The following is a 19,085-nucleotide window of genomic DNA, read 5'->3' as shown; positions in this document are numbered from 1 at the left end:
GCATTCACCTGGTCTCAGGTATAAATCATAGTCCCCCCCCACCGGACACTAGTCCGATACAGATTTTTAGGGATAAATAAACTAGAACGGTGCCCGTGGGGCCTCTACAGTGGTGCCCGTTGGGCACTGGCCTACTTGGAACGATGCAAGTTGGAAATGAATGCCCACCCATATATTATGTTTGTCTCCCTTTTATGCCCATATATGGAGTTCTTTGTAAGGCATGCCCAAATAGGGAGTATATGCAGCCAGCTTGTGGTGTTCTGTGTCAGGTATGCCCAAATATGGAGTGCTGTGGTCAGAACAGGCCAGCTACATATATGGACGCTGGGCAGGGGCCCGGTCCAGAGCCCGGGCAGAGGCCTTTTTGGGGCGGTTCTGGACAATTACACACACACAATACAGAGACTTGGTGCATTTATAGATAGATAGATAGATAGATAGATAGATAGATTAGGAGGCCTTAAGTATGTTTCACCAGTTTCAATTGAAACGGGCCTCCACCCTCAGGGGGGCTTCCAAGCTCCAACTGAACGTCAGGTGTCAGTCAACCCCCACCACTCTTGGCTCTCACTCTCACTCTCTCTCTCTCTCTCTCTCTCTCTCCCTCTCTCTCTCTCTCTCTCTCTCTCACTGCCTTGCTCTCTCCCACAATGTTAATGTTAAGTTAGTAAAGTTACACCTATTTTATGTAAATAACATGGTAAAATGTGCAGCATTGTGAGGTAAAGGGGAGACACTTTCATTGTGAAGGGACGACAGGATGAGGAAAGGTGTTGTTGCTAATTGTCGAGAGTAATGGCTGCGTGTGATATTGAACAGTCAAACTATTCGTATCAATATACGGCTGTATCAACAAAATAATGATGTCATAGGTATATGGGGGTCTCATATTTGGTCTTGAAACGGGCCTCCAGATTCCTAAGGCCGCCCCTGGATAGATAGATAGATAGATAGATAGATAGATAGATATTAAATAAACCTTTTTCCCCCCAATTTTCTTTTTCTTTTATTTTTTTATGTTTGAAGCCTGTGCCTGCACTTCATACAGCACTATGTTCCATATGCTGTTGCATGTTTGCACTTGAATTTAAAAAAAAGCTGCATTTGATGGAGGGGGGAAGTGTTACTGAAACGATGTTGGTGCTTCTTGCACTTCCTTTTTATAAGCAATAAATGTTCTCCAATGCATTTAAAGGAATTATTTAGTTGGAATTTCTGTAAAAAAACATTTTTTTTACTTAAATTCATATCGGCTCATTATATCGGCTACAGGCTGATTCTCCACTAATCGGTGATCGGAAATATCGTCCAAAAAACATATCGGTCGATCACTACTAAATACAGCTTTTATCCCCACACGTCTCAATATTTGCCATTGACAATGAAAGGAGAAATTGGGTCAAGAGTCAAGACCTGCTGCCGATTCTACAAATGTCTTTGTTCCAGGGGCCCTCAGAAGCAAGGATTTGAGTTAAAGAATGTTGATGTTCGCTTTCAAAGATTTGTACAAATCATTTACAAAAACAAATATCTACAAGCTTGTATGGCATGAAGTGACGCACTATGAGCTTGTTGCGACGATTACTATGAAAACCTGCAAAACCTGTCAGTCAGTCCATCCGTCCGTCCATCACGCCTTGTGACACGCTCCAATGGCTCCATATATGATGATCACAACACTGACCTCATCAAACCCTGGATAGTCATACATGGCGAAGACTGAATCATGAACTAGATATATATGGACCCGGCCAGCAACTCTACATCTGACCTCAAACATCTAACCCTTAGATCTCCATATATGTCCATATATGACCTGTTCTGACATTCCATATGTTGATCCTCCCCACCCATCCTTCCTCTTCCATGTCTCCCTTTTGACTGATACCTGTCCATTCAAACTCTAGACGGGCCCGACCAAAAGTTAGTAGGGCAGCCACGCTCGGCAGCCGGTGAAAACTAGAGTTCTCAATAAGCCCGAAAATGAAGGCCCGGCCCTACCTGGGCCCTAACTGGGCTGGCTTGAGGCCCCACCTGGCCTTACTAATTAGCACGCATTTTATATATGGGCATTCCCAGACCTGTTGTTTCAGCGCGACCTCACTCGCCCTAAAGGGCGAGGTCGCTTCTCGCCCTCAGGGCCTTACTGGTCTATCTACTATTTTTTAATAGCCATTATGCTTTTCAAATCTAAAATGACACAGATGCTTTCCCAATTTGAATGGGTTAAAGGCCCTTTCAATCACTGAAACACACCTGCAGCCTGATCACTCATGCCAACACCAAGCCCAGCTGTGAACACCTTGCACTCTTCAGTGACACAGGCACACGCCACACGGTAGGGTACCAAAAACATTCTAGTGGACACTGAGACAAAACACTGCCAGGTCGTGGCAGCTGCTTCAAAGCCCATCTGAATCACACACAGAGGCCTTTTGAGAAGCGAATGGTCTGTGTCCACCTCTTCACTGGCAGATGGAGAGAGGCACGGTCACGCAAAGCTGATATGGGGGCTTTGGAGATTGACTTGGTTTCAGGCTTTCAGTTTATTTTGTACCACGCTATATACCTTGTTACTTGCGCAAGCAGAGCGCGCAAGTAATAGTTTCGCCTGGCTCGTACGCACCGTCCCAGCCAACCCGCCACTTTTGATGCGTATGCAAATTGTGCCTGATTTGCTGGGACCAGATTACATGGTGTGTATATGTATAACTAGCTCTCAATGATGACGTAAGAAATATGTGGATTAAAGGACACAATGCCAGAGTGTAATTGGTTTTCGATGGTGACGTAATGACGATATGTTTTAGTGTTGGGAGGATTAAAGGTAATGCTCCTGTGCACACATGTATGTAATCTAGCACCACTGCCGTATCAGGCACAATTTGCTGGGACGATGCATACGCATCAAAAGTGGCGGGTTGGCTGGGACGGTTTTTGGCGCAAAGTAACCACAGCATACCGCTAATCAATTTACAAATTACATATACATATACATAGTATATGTATATGTAATTGGTTGCCAGTTTGTAGCGGTCGAAAGTACTTGCGCGCTCTGCTTGCGCACTAGTTGGCCATTTATGGCCGACTAGTGTGCAACAAGCAAGTATGCACTCGACAGAGTGCAGTTCTAGTTTTTCATGGGTTTAACAAGTGTATAAGCAAAAATCATTGAACACATTATTTTCTAAAGGTAAAACAGTGATACAATTGCTACGACATGCAGTTACTGACTGTAAGCAATACATGTTAATAATTTAACTCTTGAGAGCGAAAAATTGGTTTCCATTTTAAAACCATAACATTTTACGCTCAAGAGTTAAATATTTATAAGGATGCCATCAATTTGTCCATTTTTTTTTCTAGATTCCTTTTGATCAAATGACCCTCAGCCTAATTGTAGATGTTCATGTTCTCCCTCAAACATATCTGCATTAGTGCCGGCCCATGTGAACGTTAACAAGTTAACAACTAATAACTATACTTGTTACGAAGGAACGTGGTGCCTCTCTGACATCACAACCAGGACGTCAGGAGTGACATCACTATCGACTATAAATATATGCCTACCGCAGGACCTAACTGGGAAGATATCATTATAGCAACAGCAGCAGACTTAGACGCACCATACCTAACTCTGCCAATACTGCGGCTCAAGAAGACAAGTAAACCAGCCTAGCCTTGTCTCCTCGGCATCTCTCCCGAGAATCTAGATCATACTAGATCTCGGCCACATTAGTGGTCCCTAAACGCCGACTCAGAGACGCCAGGAGGTAAAGGGAAATCCCCATTATCGACCTGACAGCTCGCCGTCAGCGAAAACCTAAGGATACGGCTATCATACAGTCGTCTATATACAGTCCCACCCACCCACCCACCGGGAAATTTCAACCATGAGTGAGGCAGAACATGCCCTACGTACCCTCAGGGAGGCTACCGAACGAATGGCAGCCCAAGACGAACGCCACGCCGAATTCAGGACGGCCCTGGCTGAAGCCCAAGACAGGCGCCAGGAAGCTCAAGACAGGCGCCAGGAAGCCCTGGTACCAGCACCCGCGCCCTCCTAACCCCCCACCACAACAGCACCAGCCACCCTGCGATCATGGTCAGTCGTCTCAGCGACATGACAGGGGGAGGGACGATCGTGGTGGATGGGGGAGGAGGGACGATCGAGGTAGCAGGGGGAGGGACCGCGGCCAGCCGCGAGCGCCCGACAAACCTGCGACCGCGACCGGCCAAAGGCAACAACAGGTTCTGTCCGATCTGCGACACTGACCAACACTACACCGCCAAATGCCATGTCCTCTGGAATATGACCAAGGTGGAAAAAGAAGAGTGGCTACAGACGAACAGAGGCTGCTACAAGTGCGGCAGGAGCCACCAGGAGAACGATTGCAGCCTCACCTCTGACTCCAAACCCTGCAGCGCGTGTCCCGGCGACCACCTTACGCCCTTCCACGAACTCCACAAGGACGCCAGATACCCAGAGTGACTGGCAGGACGCTACGGTCGACGGGGGGAGAAAGATCGACCACGGCGTCCGGCCACCCTGTCAACAACGAGTCCCCACAGTTCAAGGGAAGGCCAGAGCCGCCTCCCACTCCACCAAGCCAGCCTCACTGATGTCATCAACCATGAGCCACGCCAAGTGGGCAGCCAAGTGTCGAGGACGTTCGTCTTTACGACCCGAACGCCAAGACGGCAACCGCCTCTGCCTCATGCCTCCCTAGCAAGATCAGGACTTCGACCACGTCCGGAATCATGCATGCTAGCGAGCCAAATCTGTCCGACGTTCGGCTTTACGACCCGAACGCCAGGTCCGCTTGTCGTCCGGATTTACAACCCGAACGCCAAACGGTCGAACGGTCCCTCAGGTCCGCCTGCCCCCAGGCCCGCCTTCCCTCAGGTCTGCCTGCCCTCAGGTCCGCCTGCCCTCAGGTCTGCCTGCCCTCAGGCCCACCTGCCCTCAGGTCCGCCTGCCCTCAGGTCCGCCTGCCCTCAGGTCCGCCTGCCCTCAGGTCCGCCTGCCCTCAGGCCCACCCGCCCTCAGGCCCGCCTGCCCTCAGGTCCGCCTGCCCTCAGGTCCGCCGTTCGGCTTTACGACCCGAACGCCAGGTCCGCTTGTCGTCCGGATTTACAACCCGAACGCCCAACGGTCCCAGGTCCGCCTGACCAACAGGCCCGCCTGCCCTCAGGTCCGCCTGACCAACAGGCCCGCCTGACCAACAGGCCCGCCTGACCAACAGGCCCGCCTGACCAACAGGCCCGCCTGACCAACAGGCCCGCCTGACCAACAGGCCCGCCTGACCAACAGGTCCCGCTGACTGCAAGTCAGCAGCGAAGTCAGCGTTCCGCAGCCTAATACCGTCCGACACCCCAGCCCCGCCCCGCAAAGGACGCACCAAGGCCACTGCGTTGAAATAACGCAGGGGGGGAGAGGAACAAACGGAACAAACGACAGCGACAGCGCACGCCGACAAGATGAATACGCTACAACGGTCCAAGCATCGTTGTGCAGCACTGATGCATCGCCACCACTCAGTCTGGACGACAAGCCCGAAGAACAGGTCAACGCTCGAGCAGAGTCCGCGAGAGCACCCCAACACACCTCCGAAGGAAGCCTCACCGCACACGAGGCCAAGGCCCGGAGCGGCGACGGCCGCCACGGGTGTGAGGGGGGGAGCTCGAGGGAGGATTCCCCATCCGCACCACAGCCGCAGTGCCAAGGCCCCAAAGCAGAGCTGCACCCAATCAGCAATACCAGCAACGCAAGCCGCCCCAGAGGAAGTGGCGAGTTCGGCGCCGATCAGGAGGAGCCATCCTGGACTCCAGGCTTGTAAGCCACGCCTGATTCGGACACCGGATCGCCCTCCCCACGGGCCAACCCGATCCCACCAGTCACCTACATCCCCGGTTCTACATCGACCAGGCGCCCCTCGTGAAGAAGCCCCAGACGCAGTCATACAGCTGCATCTACCCACGGCACGCGACGCGGCAGTTCGAGTCCCAAGTAGCCGCCGGCTGCAACCGCAATGATCAGAGAGAACGAATAGTGAAGCCCATGGCCTCACTAAGGGGGAGTGTTACGAAGGAACGTGGTGCCTCTCTGACATCACAACCAGGACGTCAGGAGTGACATCACTATCGACTATAAATATATGCCTACCACAGGACCTAACTGGGAAGATATCATTATAGCAACAGCAGCAGACTTAGACGCACCATACCTAACTCTGCCAATACTGCGGCTCAAGAAGACAAGTAAACCAGCCTAGCCTTGTCTCCTCGGCATCTCTCCCGAGAATCTAGATCATACTAGATCTCGGCCACAATACTATAACATCTATTGTAGGGCTGAAACTGATTATTTTATGAATCAATAACTATCCAAATTAATATGAATATTAGATTATTCAATTCAATTATGTGATTAATTTTGACTACACATTAATGATGAAATAAGGTTTTAAGTAAAACATGCTAAATTACACATATGAATCAAAACAGACATATTGAAATTACCTAGCAGTGTATACTAACATGTAGTTTATTGCTTAGCATAAAAAACATAACTTTTAATTTGATAAATATGTGACTTACAAGCAGTCATAACTTAGAACACGTAGCACACTGTTTTGCACACTGTCTTGAAAATAAATATTATGGCACAGTACTCACTTTTCACAGAATTTATTTGACTCACACAAAACATGTTTCAGCCTACACCGCCTTCATCATTGCATAGCTGGCTGTATGGGCCATATATGCTCTGATTAACATCAACATTTTTGTGTGTGAGTGAGGTGAGCCAAATAAATTCAGCAAAAAGTGAGAGGTCATATTTTTATGTTTGGATGTGTTTCTTTTATCGGTGTCTCCGGTGCACCCAACCAACCCGTAACTTGACTATTCCTTGTCTGCTGAGAAAAGGAATAGCTATATGCTATAATGTACAATTTTCCTTGGGGATGGAGCATATATACGTAAATACATCACTATTTAATTCAACAAATGTAGAATTGCTAAAATGGCAACAGCAGCAGTAGGGGACTCCGGAGGGACCGAAACGTTGCATTAAAAAGAAAATACAGCAAATAACCCTAACCCGGGTGTATTCTATTCCTTTCATTGATGTCCACTGGCCTACGCACCTGTGCAGACGCCTTATTTCTAGGTGTGCAAAGGTTTTTTCCTACAGTGGATGTGATCTATGAATTACAAGAAAATCCACCTTCATCCAAAGCTATAAAAAGCAAATTACTCCAGGCTGTGGTGTCCAAAATCCACATGACTGCTTTTAGGAACAGAAACAACAATTGTTCTTGAGCAACACACACTAAAAATAAACTAATCTAATTTGGAAAAGTGTAGGCTATTTCATGGCTAGCCAACCAGGAGGATAAAGTGAGGCCACAGCCAGGGGCCAAACAAGAGTAACACCATCTCCCTTGCCTTTGTTCAAGTCATGTAATGAGTCTGTAATGAGGCCTTGTAATATTAATGGCCAAGCTCATCTAACACTATGAGTTCCCATAGGGGTCCTCTCAACCCAGTGCAAGATATGAAAGAGAAACACTTAAAGGTGGAGGTAAAACTATGATGGCTAAATTACAGGTCTAAATCTGAAAACACAAGAAAGCATTCTTTAAAGCTTAGGGAATTAACAGGATGTATGTATCTGGACATATCATACTCGAATGAAGAGGCCAGAGGACAATGTTGGAAGTACCGATATCTGGATAAGTATACTGTACGTTGTGTTCAGAATTGGGGACAACCAAATAAGGAAATAATATTTCCAAGGAAATAATATGTGTATATAATGTAAGTTGTTGCATCAGAGTTTCAGTAGTTTTCAGGAAATTGTTTAAATATTTTTTATATTCAGTAAAGCAGAAACAGGATTATATTACACACTCACAGCAGTCGTTATTGACACCAGGGGGGGTTTGAAACAAAGCATTGGCGGTGCATGGAAGCGGTACAGTATCACGCACCTCAGCACCTGCCCCTTCAACTCCAGCCAGCTGATCAACCCTACAGTTATATCACAGCCTCTAGGGCTATCCATTATCCTACAGCTTGGGAGACTATATGGAGTGGACTGGAGAGAGTATATGTAAATGTATATCAATGTCCATTCAATCAACATTTCACGCACGCGCGCGCACGTGTAGCAGTCAGCAGAGTCACTCACAATAAGTCACAGGGAATTCCCTTTGGATTAGTTGTTAATGTTTCCAATAGAGCACCGAAGTCTGACGTCACTTTCAGTAGAGGGCGTCAGTCCCCAGGTTCATGTATTTGTTTAGTTGCATTGAAATCACCATAGGAGGAGTTTTAGATTGATTCATATAAGAACTGTGTTTGAAAAATAAACATGTCATCCCGGCCGCTTCACTCACATGGATATGAAGAATCAACTGACTGAGAGAAAACGCTAATGTTACTGCTGCTGAATTTGTTAGATTTTCGCTAGAAGCAGACTGTATCATATATGAGTGACTGACTGTTGCAAACGATACAGAGACACCTCCCTGACAATAACGCCGAGACAGCTTGTTTATTTTTGGACCACAACGCTTATAGTAGACGATATTAAGATCACCCCATGTTATTCTCCATAGAGAAACTACTTCCGTGAACCAGGGGAATCGTCGGGATGAGCGAGTTACGTCAGGACTTCGGTGCTCTATAGCCCTATGTCATGTTGGCTTTCCACGCGGGAGACCCGGGCCGTTCGAATCGAATCCCAGGCGTTACACACACACACACACACACACACACACACGCACACGCACACACACGCACACGCGCACACACACACACACACACACACACACACACACACACACACACACACACACACACACACACACACAGAGAGAGACTGTGTGGAGAGTTTAAAGTCAACAAAACGTGCATGTCTACCTTAATTATTCCAGTGAAGTTGGCTGCAAAAGTTGCTTGCTGGAACTGGAACTTAAGATTTGTGTGGCTGTATTTACATTATCTATCCAAATGTGTATTTAGTTGTCAACCAGAGGGCAGAGGCTATTATTCATATGCTGGTCAATTTACGTGAACAAGTAGTCGTCGCCAATTTGATGCTGTAGTTTTATCCAGATTCATTCCGGCGATTTAGCGGCTGCATAGTTAGCAAGCTAAGCTAACGATACTACTACTGCTGGTAGGGGATTGGAGGGTTGTGGTTGCCAAGCAACTACCAACTATACTGAAGCAGACAGTGCGTCAAGTCAAGTTAATAAAATTGTAATAAGCTACAGATACTTACTTCCGATTCTGTGACTTCCTTGGCAAGGAATCCTTGCTTTCAAAAAATAAAGTTTTATGAAGATTATTATGAATAATAGTGCTGTTGTTGCTGCTGTTTTCACTGGATTGTGTACTGTACATCATAATGTGAAACAAAACATTTGTGTATTTTAATAAATAAAGCTATAAATGGTGTTATGTTGTCTTTACTCTTAACTATGCTAAAGCACATCGCTTAATCAAATTGTTTCACCTATTACTAGTAGTACTAAAACCAAAGATGGTGAGGTGAACGAATCTTTGGTAACGGACCGGGAGGACTCGTAAAACTACAATTCCCAAAGTACTCCCTCTGCGTTCAATCAATACGTAATGACGTTTGACGTAGTCACGTGGGATAAGTAGTGACTTGATTTTCCCCATATGGTTGCGTGAGAAGTGGGAGAGCTGCCCGAGCTGTCATACGAACATGGTGAGTCTACTGAAAATATTGTTCACATTTAAGTTTTCATTGGTAAAGCATGTTGTAGTTAGTGACTACTCACATATTCACCACAAATGGGCTAAGAAAGAATTCCGTGCTGATTTCTGGAGATTGTTGCCTGGAAATTCCTGGAACCTCTCTAGAAAAGAAGCCTGTGTGAGCCTTCATTTTGTAAATTAGTTCCCACGTTGGTTTATTTGGCTGGCTGCCATGATGCATAAAAATTGGATTAACAATTTAAAGTAGTAGTAGTAGTAGTTGTAGCAGCAGTGTAGTACTAGCAGCAGTAGTCGCTGTCTATAGCTAACTAGAATGCAACAGGTGAATGAGTGAAGCTGCATGCCTCTGTCTGCAAACAGAACTAAGTAATTTCACACTTAACTCGGTGTACAACATTTTGTCAAATTGACCTATTTGGTTCCATTTATAAACTCTGAGTTACAAATAGATCGAAATTGACACTGAGGGTTTTACTGTGTAACATCTCCAGACCAGATAGTGTGACTACTTTTTATTTATTTTTGGAATGGCAGAGGTGGGATGAAAGGATTTAAATGAATGGAAAAGATACCAAGTTACTTTATAAATACATCAGCCTGTTATGTAATGGAAGAAAGTGTCTAAAGCAGTACTCTTGCTATGCAGAGAGCGTGCTATTTTTGAACTTGTCCTGCCTTACCCCATGTGGGACAACTTGCGTCCCAAAAACGGGTCGGGGACCCACATCTAGTCACATGTGTCCTGAATGTTAGTACTACTAACTACCGGTACTCCCTTTTGTTTTTCAGTCTGAGGCTATTAGAGTTCTGGTGACCGGTGCTGCCGGGCAGATTGCCTATTCACTTCTGTTCAGCATTGCCAAGGGAGATGTGTTTGGCAAAGAGCAGGTAAAGAAGGGCTTACAGTATACACACACTGATCTCATTAGGGAAGTGTAATGGCAGCGTTGGAGATATTGCCAGTCCCCATATAAAATGACTTAGAATTTATCCAGTTGACCTGGTCATTTTGATTGAATCTACCCGTTATCAATAGGTGATTAAACTGTGCAAGGTAAATTCATAGACTCATGTCAGGCTTTAGGTTTGACCTTGGATTCAATGAAATGGATCTGGTGCTTAGGGCAACTCTTAAAACCACATGATCCATCTGGCCTGTGTCGAAGCAGCCAGTCACCCCCATGGCTTAGGCTGTCAGTCAGACTGTTCTGTCATCTCAAATGAAATAATCCTTTGTCATGTCTGTCTGCATGTCATGATATGTTGAAACTTGAAAGGTAATTTCAGTTTAGTGTAGAATGTTCTTTTGATCCTCATGATCTGTCTTAAAACATTCACCCCCGTCCATCGCTCACTCTGTCCTTCAGCCAATCGTTTTGCTCCTGCTGGACATTACACCCATGCTGCCAGTTCTGGAGGGCGTCGTCATGGAGCTGCAGGACTGTGCCCTCCCACTTCTGAGAGGTACCCACGATGCTGACCAAGTGACATTTCAGCAAACGGTGCTGTCCTCCTGGACTGGTGTACCTTTATTTACCATGGGGAGATTCCATGAGAACTAATGATCTTTTTCAGGAGTGCATTGCTTTACACAGACTCTCATTAAAACCCGAAAGAGCTGACCAGTACAACCAGTCTTATATTGTTGGCCACTGAGCAGCTCCACTGGGGTTCGTTGGGGGTTCAGTGCCTTGCTCAAGGGCACTTCAGCGAGGTTGGGGGAGGGGTCAGTGGTGGCCACCCAGATTTTTCCCATCGGTCCGGGGAATCAGAGGCAGCAGACCCAAGACTTAGAATATTTTCCATTCTGTATTGATGTGGTACCATTGGGAGATAAAGCAGGAAAACATTGATCAAAAATAACAATTATTCTAGTAATTCTACATTGTCTAATTGTGTAGACTAATAATTTAACTCTTGAGAGCGTAAAATTGGTTTCCATTTTAAAACCATAACATTTTATGCTCAAGAGTTAAATATTTATAAGGGTGCATTTGGTTACCAGCTCCATCATTTTGCTGTGATCCACTGGTGGTCCCTGGACCACTGGTTGATAAACACTGCTTTATATTGTCAGTTATGTAAATAGAAATTCACAGATAAAAAAAACGGTACTGTACTGTAAATGGAAAGAGAGCTGTCTTTTGATGTCCAAATAACGGCTCAGTCTTTGTGTGTCTTTACGGTAATCGGTGTCACAGCTCTAGTCGTGACTCGCGAGGCGCCATGACGCTCCATCTCCATTGTGACCTGGAATTTTTCCTTTGAAACAGTGCTTGTCCTTTGCTTTGTTTGGGGTGGGCTGTGAGAGGCCCCTGTATTATCTGACAGTGCTGGGAAAGACAATGTTCTATGTTTGAGGCGAGCCCTACAATATAGTAGCTCTGCTGCTGCTCACACATGGGACCCGTGACCATAACATACATTTTCAACAAGGTACATAACACGGCAGCAAATTCTGGAATATTCATTTAACTCGGACTCATTAAATTAACTCTTGAGTCTCAGAGTTAAATTAACACTTTAATTAATATATTTTAAGTGCTGTTTAGAAATATTTTGTCAGACCAGAACATGCATGTATATAAATAACTAGTGTGTAACATTTGGTTACAAGGCTAGTTGAATATAACAAGGCAAATAAAAGTGAGTGTTTGGACAATTTGTCAGAACAGCAGCCAACTATATTAGCAAACAACCTCTGGTTCAGGACCCGCCAGTGCGCCACCCTCCCATTTAGTCCCCTTTGTCCCAAGTAATCCAGCCGTATTGTCAAACTATATGACTATGAACCTGATTGTACTATATATATATATATATATACACACATCTAGTCTTCTGTTGTCTCATGACGTTTTCTATATTAATTGTTGAGAGCATAATCCTGTGTGCTTCACAGTAAATTTAACACCCATTGGTTTATTTAAAATTTCTCATTTGAATCAACAACTTTTTTTTTTACTGCAATCCCCTCTGCTCTTCTCCCGACAGACGTCGTCTGCACGGACCAGGAAGCGGTAGCTTTCAAGGACCTGGATGCTGCCATCTTGGTGGGTTCCATGCCCAGGAGGGAGGGCATGGAGAGGAAAGACCTGCTTAAGGCCAATGTGGCCATCTTCAAGAGCCAGGGAGTAGCGCTGGAGAACTACGCTAAGAAAACTGTCAAGGTAAACGACATAGGATGCTTGTGTCGTGCTAAAGCTTCAGCCGAAATCCAGCATTAATTTTAAAGCAGCATGGGTATATCTGCATCACGATGGGGGAGAAGAAGTTCACAGACAAGATCACACTTTCTCCAGTAGAAAGTTACAATGTGGTGTTGTTAACAACTTGAACCCCACAAGTGGTCAGACTAGGACAACTCCTTTACTCCTCTAGACCAAATCTTTGCTGAGAATAGCTTGCCATTTTTGCTGAATCTTTGCCCCCAGAATAGGGACACTAGGGTTCATATGGTTGTATATGCTGGAAGACAGAATGACGGAAGGAATTCGGGAAACCCAGAATGTGTAAGCTCTATGGTTGTACTTCACCAATGGAACATCTGGTAGTGTTTGCCCCTTAGACAGTATATATTAGGTCCTGGGGACAAAAGTATTGTCTGGGGAAACTGTTGAAATGAATAGTAACTCCTGTCATAAGCACACATCCCATGAAAGGCCCATTGCAATTTATAGTCAGCTGAGTGCTGACTAGCCATGTGATGGAACAACTGGAGTCAATTCAGACTGCGTGTCCGTACATAATGTGTACCGTTGTGTGCAGGGTTTAAGCAGTTGTACAACTCTCTGCAGCCAGGCTTATAATAAGCCTGGCATGGTGCCTTCCTAGGAAGGACTGGTGACATATTAAACCTGACATACTACGGGTCTTCACTTTCTATGCTGACTTTAACCTTTAACTGACAGGATAGTTTGTGTGCGAGTACCGAGTGGGACACTATACTATCTCACAGACTCACACACATAGTAGATACTAGAGCAGCTGTCAACCGAGCTGGGCATTTTCAGTTATTATAATTCATGTAATGTTGGAACTGGTCAGTAGTACCATGATATCCAGGACACTGCCGATTGTCACAAGCTTGCAAAAGGTAATGTGTGAATTCTCCCACCCTGCCTATATTCCTGTTCCAGTGACCTTGACTGGTAGGAGGAGAGCTTGTCTGCTTGGGAGAGGCCGGTTTATTGGGGTTTGTGCGCTTTTCCGACCAGTCATTGGTCCGACATGCGAAAAACGACCGGTTAAGGTTGGCGAACATGCGTAAAGGTTGGTGACTGGATTAAGGTTGGCGAACAGTTGAAGTAGGTTGACATTTGGCAATTTTTCCACTCAAGGCCTACTGTCACCTACTATGGCTCAAGCCTTGTGTTCCTGTTACTGTTTATTTGGTTATGAATCACAACAAAGTGAAGACATGAGATGCTCACAGAATGAGACCCATGCTAAACGATGCAACCTAGACTAGAGGTGCATAGTTGAGCTGTGTGGAGCTGGAACATGTTTGTTTTGCTGTTTTAACACCCTCTGGTGGACAAATTTGGCAGCCTGTAAGTGACAATATTAATACCAAAATACCCATAGTATATATATAATACAGCCTCATTAATGTGGTTTTGCACTTGAGCTTCATGTGGCTCTACTAATAAAATACAAGTATTAATAAAACCACATACACAGCAACAACAACCCACTGGAACAACGTGAACAATGTTGTGACTCATGGTGGTGTTGGCTGTAATTGATGATAATCTGATAGTCTGTCAAGCAAGTTCCTAGGAAGGAATGTAACTCATCCAATGAGCAGAACTCCTCCGGTGATGGTCACAAGGGAAACGTATTTCTACTATAAGTGACGTGTGTGCGCATGCGTGCGTGTGTCCGTGACGAGTGAAAAATCTTTCCTACTGTGTGTGTGTGTGTGTGTGTGTGTGTGTGTGTTGTAGGTTCTGGTTGTAGGAAACCCAGCAAACACCAACTGTCTGATTGCAGCAAAGTCTGCTCCCTCCATCCCCAAGGAGAACTTCTCCTGTCTCACCCGTCTGGACCACAACAGGGCTCGCTCCCAGGTCTGTCTGTGCTACATCACTTTCTTATGCTATCACGTTTAACAAAAAAAAAATCTAAAATGTAAAAACATGCTTTTCCTCTTTTGGTCCTGTAGGTGGCGATGCGCTGTGGCGTGCCTGCCACCCATGTGAAGAACGTGATAATCTGGGGTAACCACTCAAACACACAGTACCCTGATGTTCACCACTGCAAGGTCAAAATGGCCGGCTTCGATGCTGACCTGGCCTGCTTCGATGCTGTCAAAGACGATGCCTGGCTCAAAGGAGACTTCATTTCTGTGAGTTGGAACATGATCCATGTTATATAGTTATCATGGGTAAGGGAACTGCTCTGACACTCCTACAGCGATCCAATTCAAAGCAGCTTTATTGGCATGAGAAAACATGCGTTTACATTGCCAAAGCAAGTGTCACAATACAATACAATAAAAACAGTTGAAAATGGGGAAAGTATACAGTTGGAGGAGGGGGTACAGCATTTTGCAATCCACTGTTTCATGCTCTCTCTTGCGCACACATTAAAGAAATGGTTCAGGGCTTCTGGGTGGATCAGGGATAAAGTTCCTGCCCACCACCATGTAGATGGACTAGGGTTGAAACCATACATAAAAATGATTACATAGTAATATTTGTCGGGTGAAAGAAGCGCTCTCTCTTTTGTAACGTGTATGTTTCTGTGTCAGAACGTCACAGCCGTTTGCGTTCGTTTCCGACGTTCTGTTTGTGGTTCAATCATTGTTTTTTGTTGTGGCTTTGCTGCTGCTGCAGTTGGCTCATAACATTAGCTGTGAGCTGTCTGTCTGCCACCGTGCCATGCACCCCCACCCCACCTTGGCTGCGCTGTTTCACCCGCGTTTAGTTTGCAATGTTCAAACGTCAATCGATATAACTTCAAACGTGTCAAATAACAGTAGTATGTGGCTATGCGCCGTGTCGGGGACTCTGGGTGAGCTCTTCCCCGTGAGTATGATCTGCTCTGCTGCTTTGCTCTGCAGCCTCCGTGGCTGGCAGGGACTTCGCTACTATGATGGGCAACCAATCACGAGGAGGTCGCTACTATGATAAAGTCGTCTACATTTCATGAGCTTTCATTAGTCGGGTTTCACCTGACAAACCTAGATTCCTCATTCGCCGCTGCAGTTCATTGGAACAACATATCTTATGGAGGCCATCATATTGAGCTCCAATATGGCGGAGGCTGCCACTCCAAGTGACTACTGACCAATCACATAATGTCTTTTCCGGGACTACTTTTTGTGAATGACTTTCTGAATGACCTTTTTGTAAAGTAATCGCTTCTCTTCTGGAAAATAACAAGACATATAACGCATTATTGTCTGGCTGATCCAGCCGGCTCCATTCACTGCCATGTATTCATGGAACTTCAGGTGTGAGATTTGCCTCCCATGAAAGTGTCATGGTGCGTACCATGACGTCAGCGGTGTCTGTTCATTCTGTAAGCTTCCTTGGACAAGTCCTGGACAAGTTATGTATGGGGTCAACTGGTCTGTATCGGCCAGTAAATAACAAATATTGGCTATTTTTAAAGTCCTTCACATGTGCTTATCAGACTAGTACTGTTACACTGGTCATATTGCTTTAGATTATCTTCACTACTTTATTTTAGTCTTTATTTACTCTTTGCTGTCGCCACTTATGTCATACTGAACTACATGTTGCCCTTTCTGTCCACTTAAAATTTAATAAAGAGATTTGTAAAAATCTGTGTCCCCAAAAAGTCCAAAATGCAACTTAAAAAAACTGGCCACTTGTTAAGATAGACGTATCACTGTATTGGACAAGGCACGACATAACAAAACATGTTCATATTATGCCAAAATAAAATATGCCTACCTGTTCTCCTCTCCTCTTCCTGCATTCCAGACAGTGCAGCAGAGGGGAGCTGCAGTCATTAAGGCAAGGAAGCTCTCCAGCGCCATGTCTGCAGCCAAGGCCATCTGTGATCACATGAGGGACATCTGGTCTGGGACCACTGAGGTAAACGCCTGAAAATGGTGCTGAGAATCAGGTTCCATTGCTTTGGATTTCCTGAAACTGTCTACATTCTCTATTCCTAAGATGAGACTGGCCCAGTATTCAACACACATACCAGGGTGTGAAGTGTCTTTACTCAACTGTAGTTTTTCCTTCTCTTTGACATTCAGGGCGAGTTCATCTCCATGGGTGTCTACTCCACTGGCAACTGCTATGGAGTCCCTGAGGACCTCATCTATTCATTCCCAGTCCAGATCAAGGTGGGACTTAGTTAATGCTGTTATAACAGCCATGTTAGCACCATGCTACTGTTGGATTGTTTTGAGCTTAGCTGATAGATAACTACTGTAGTAAGTGTGTCTCCCCAGGTGTTGTATTTGGCCAGTGATGGTTTGGATGGGTAAATGCCAGAGGAGAGGACAAATTTGATGTATGTAATATAAAACATAAATTTTCACAATGTTCCCTGATCATGTTAGAGCTCTACTCTGGCCGCATACCGATGTGTTTGCAGATTAATCTCCCATCACTATCTCACTATCCCCCACTCTCTCTCAATGGGTTTCAGCATACCTTGCTGTAACTTAACACCTTGCTTTAGAATCGGGTTAGGGTTAAGGCTCATACATAGTCTGGTTTTACGGTGGTGGGGTGACCACCGAACTACAACATGACGTCACGAGCCGCGGTGAAGAGCAAACCACCGCCACCGCTCCAGCCCTTCTCTCTGTTTTTACTCACCACCGCTCAACGTTATTTCAGCTCCGGTGGTCAGCTCACCACCGGAGCGGTGGTCACCTTACCACCGAAAATCCAGACTATGAATAGGCCTTTACTCTCCAGGTGTATCTGAAGCCCTAGAAGTGCATTTACTATTTACCAAGTGAAAAGTTAACAATTTTCACTTCTGTGAGTGTACATTAAACATGACCATAAGGAATACATTTTGTCTTTTTTTTCTTTTTTTTTATCAGGACAAGTCCTGGAAGTTTGTGGAAGGCCTGGTCATCAATGACTTCTCCCGAGGCAAGATGGAGGCCACAGCCACAGAGCTAATGGAGGAGAGGGACACGGCCGTGACCTTCCTGGGGGTGTGACTAGACCCAGTAGCAGGTGCCACCATCATCCAGCACTTAGACACCACTAAACCTCCAGACGCACGCCTATGACACTCCACCCCTCCTCCTTGTGTGTGTGTGTGTGTGTGTGTGTGTGTGCGTGCGCGAGACTGTGTGTGTGTGTGTGTGTGTGTGTGTGCACAAGACTGTGGTTGTGTGAGTCCACAATGATCTGTTACAAACTATCTTTAAACAAACCCTTTCTGCTAAAACAACCCTCTTAAACTAAGTTGGAGTATTGTTACAGTCAATGCACTGAGTTTACAGTCACTGAAACAGTTAATTGTATAAACAATAAAAGATCAGGCAATGTACTTGTTATTTTTGTAGTCAAAGTTAAATGTTTACAAGGTTGAATAAAGGCAAGTCTGTAATTTAAATAAGGAACTGTATTGCGTATTTCTTTTTTTTTGCATGTATTAAGGGTAGAGATGGGAAACCAAGGTGAGACACTGCCGGAGGTCTGATTTTAAATCCAGGTCATCAACGCAACACCCAACTCACCCCTTATTTACACACTTACTTCAGTTGAGATAACATGTTAGTTTATACCTGGAAATGTCTATTTGTATGTCTCTAAATGTTTGTATGTCTTTAAATGTTTTGATGAATTGAACAATGTGGACCCTGTTGTAAACAAGTGTAATGCTTAATTGGGTCGTCCACTCACAGTTGACAGTCTTTGTATTGAGTTTGTGCTTAAAATGTACTGTAAATTCTACAAACTGTTAATAAATATTTCAATCAATCAATCAATGCCATTAGCTGCAACATAATAATTCCACCACTTGAGGGCAGCACAGTCCAACAAGGTTTTTTGCAGAAACATAATGGTAGTTGTTATTATGTAACCACGTTTGTTATTGTGTCTAACTGAACCATAGTGTTTCTATGAACATGGTACTAGTGAATGATGGCCTGGCCCAGGGAGTGGGGAAGCTTGTATGGTCATGCCAAACATTTGCAGGCAGCTCTCGCATAAAGGTATACATGTGTCTTTTCTGCAATTTGTGCGTGTGCGCACAACCCTACATTGCCTCACAGAGCCGTAGCGTTTACTCGTGCAGTAGAAAGCATGTATTCCTAGTAGTATAGTTACACACAACGATTTGAAGATGCTTTATGATTGATTTCTTACCAG

At 45.1% G+C, this 19,085-nt stretch overlaps 2 protein-coding genes across 2 annotated transcripts in view; one reads left to right on the top strand and one right to left on the bottom strand.

Moving 5' to 3' along the window:
• wdpcp (WD repeat containing planar cell polarity effector) overlaps positions 1–9,062 on the bottom strand; it is a 112,206-nt gene extending 103,144 nt beyond the window's left edge. Inside the window, exon 1 of the mRNA XM_083774397.1 lies at positions 8,935–9,062. The gene's annotated coding sequence lies outside the window, so the exon portion shown is untranslated. The remainder of the gene's footprint in view (positions 1–8,934) is intronic.
• A 606-nt stretch (positions 9,063–9,668) lies between these two features.
• LOC310865990 (malate dehydrogenase, cytoplasmic-like) lies at positions 9,669–18,331 on the top strand. Its single transcript, XM_083775241.1, has 9 exons — positions 9,669–9,751; positions 10,552–10,650; positions 11,130–11,226; positions 12,754–12,929; positions 14,709–14,831; positions 14,927–15,109; positions 16,716–16,829; positions 16,997–17,086; positions 17,801–18,331. Exons 1-9 carry the CDS (start codon positions 9,749–9,751, stop codon positions 17,921–17,923), a joined length of 1,008 nt encoding a protein of 335 aa, XP_083631367.1. The 5' UTR covers positions 9,669–9,748; the 3' UTR covers positions 17,924–18,331.
• Positions 18,332–19,085: the final 754 nt, after the last annotated feature.

Source organism: Protomyctophum parallelum, assembly GCF_964188405.1.
Source record: "Protomyctophum parallelum genome assembly, chromosome: 10".
In the NCBI taxonomy this organism is placed as follows: Eukaryota; Metazoa; Chordata; class Actinopteri; order Myctophiformes; family Myctophidae; genus Protomyctophum; species Protomyctophum parallelum.
The sequence above is the reverse complement of the archived record's forward strand: the minus strand, read 5'-3'. Positions and strand labels throughout refer to the sequence as shown.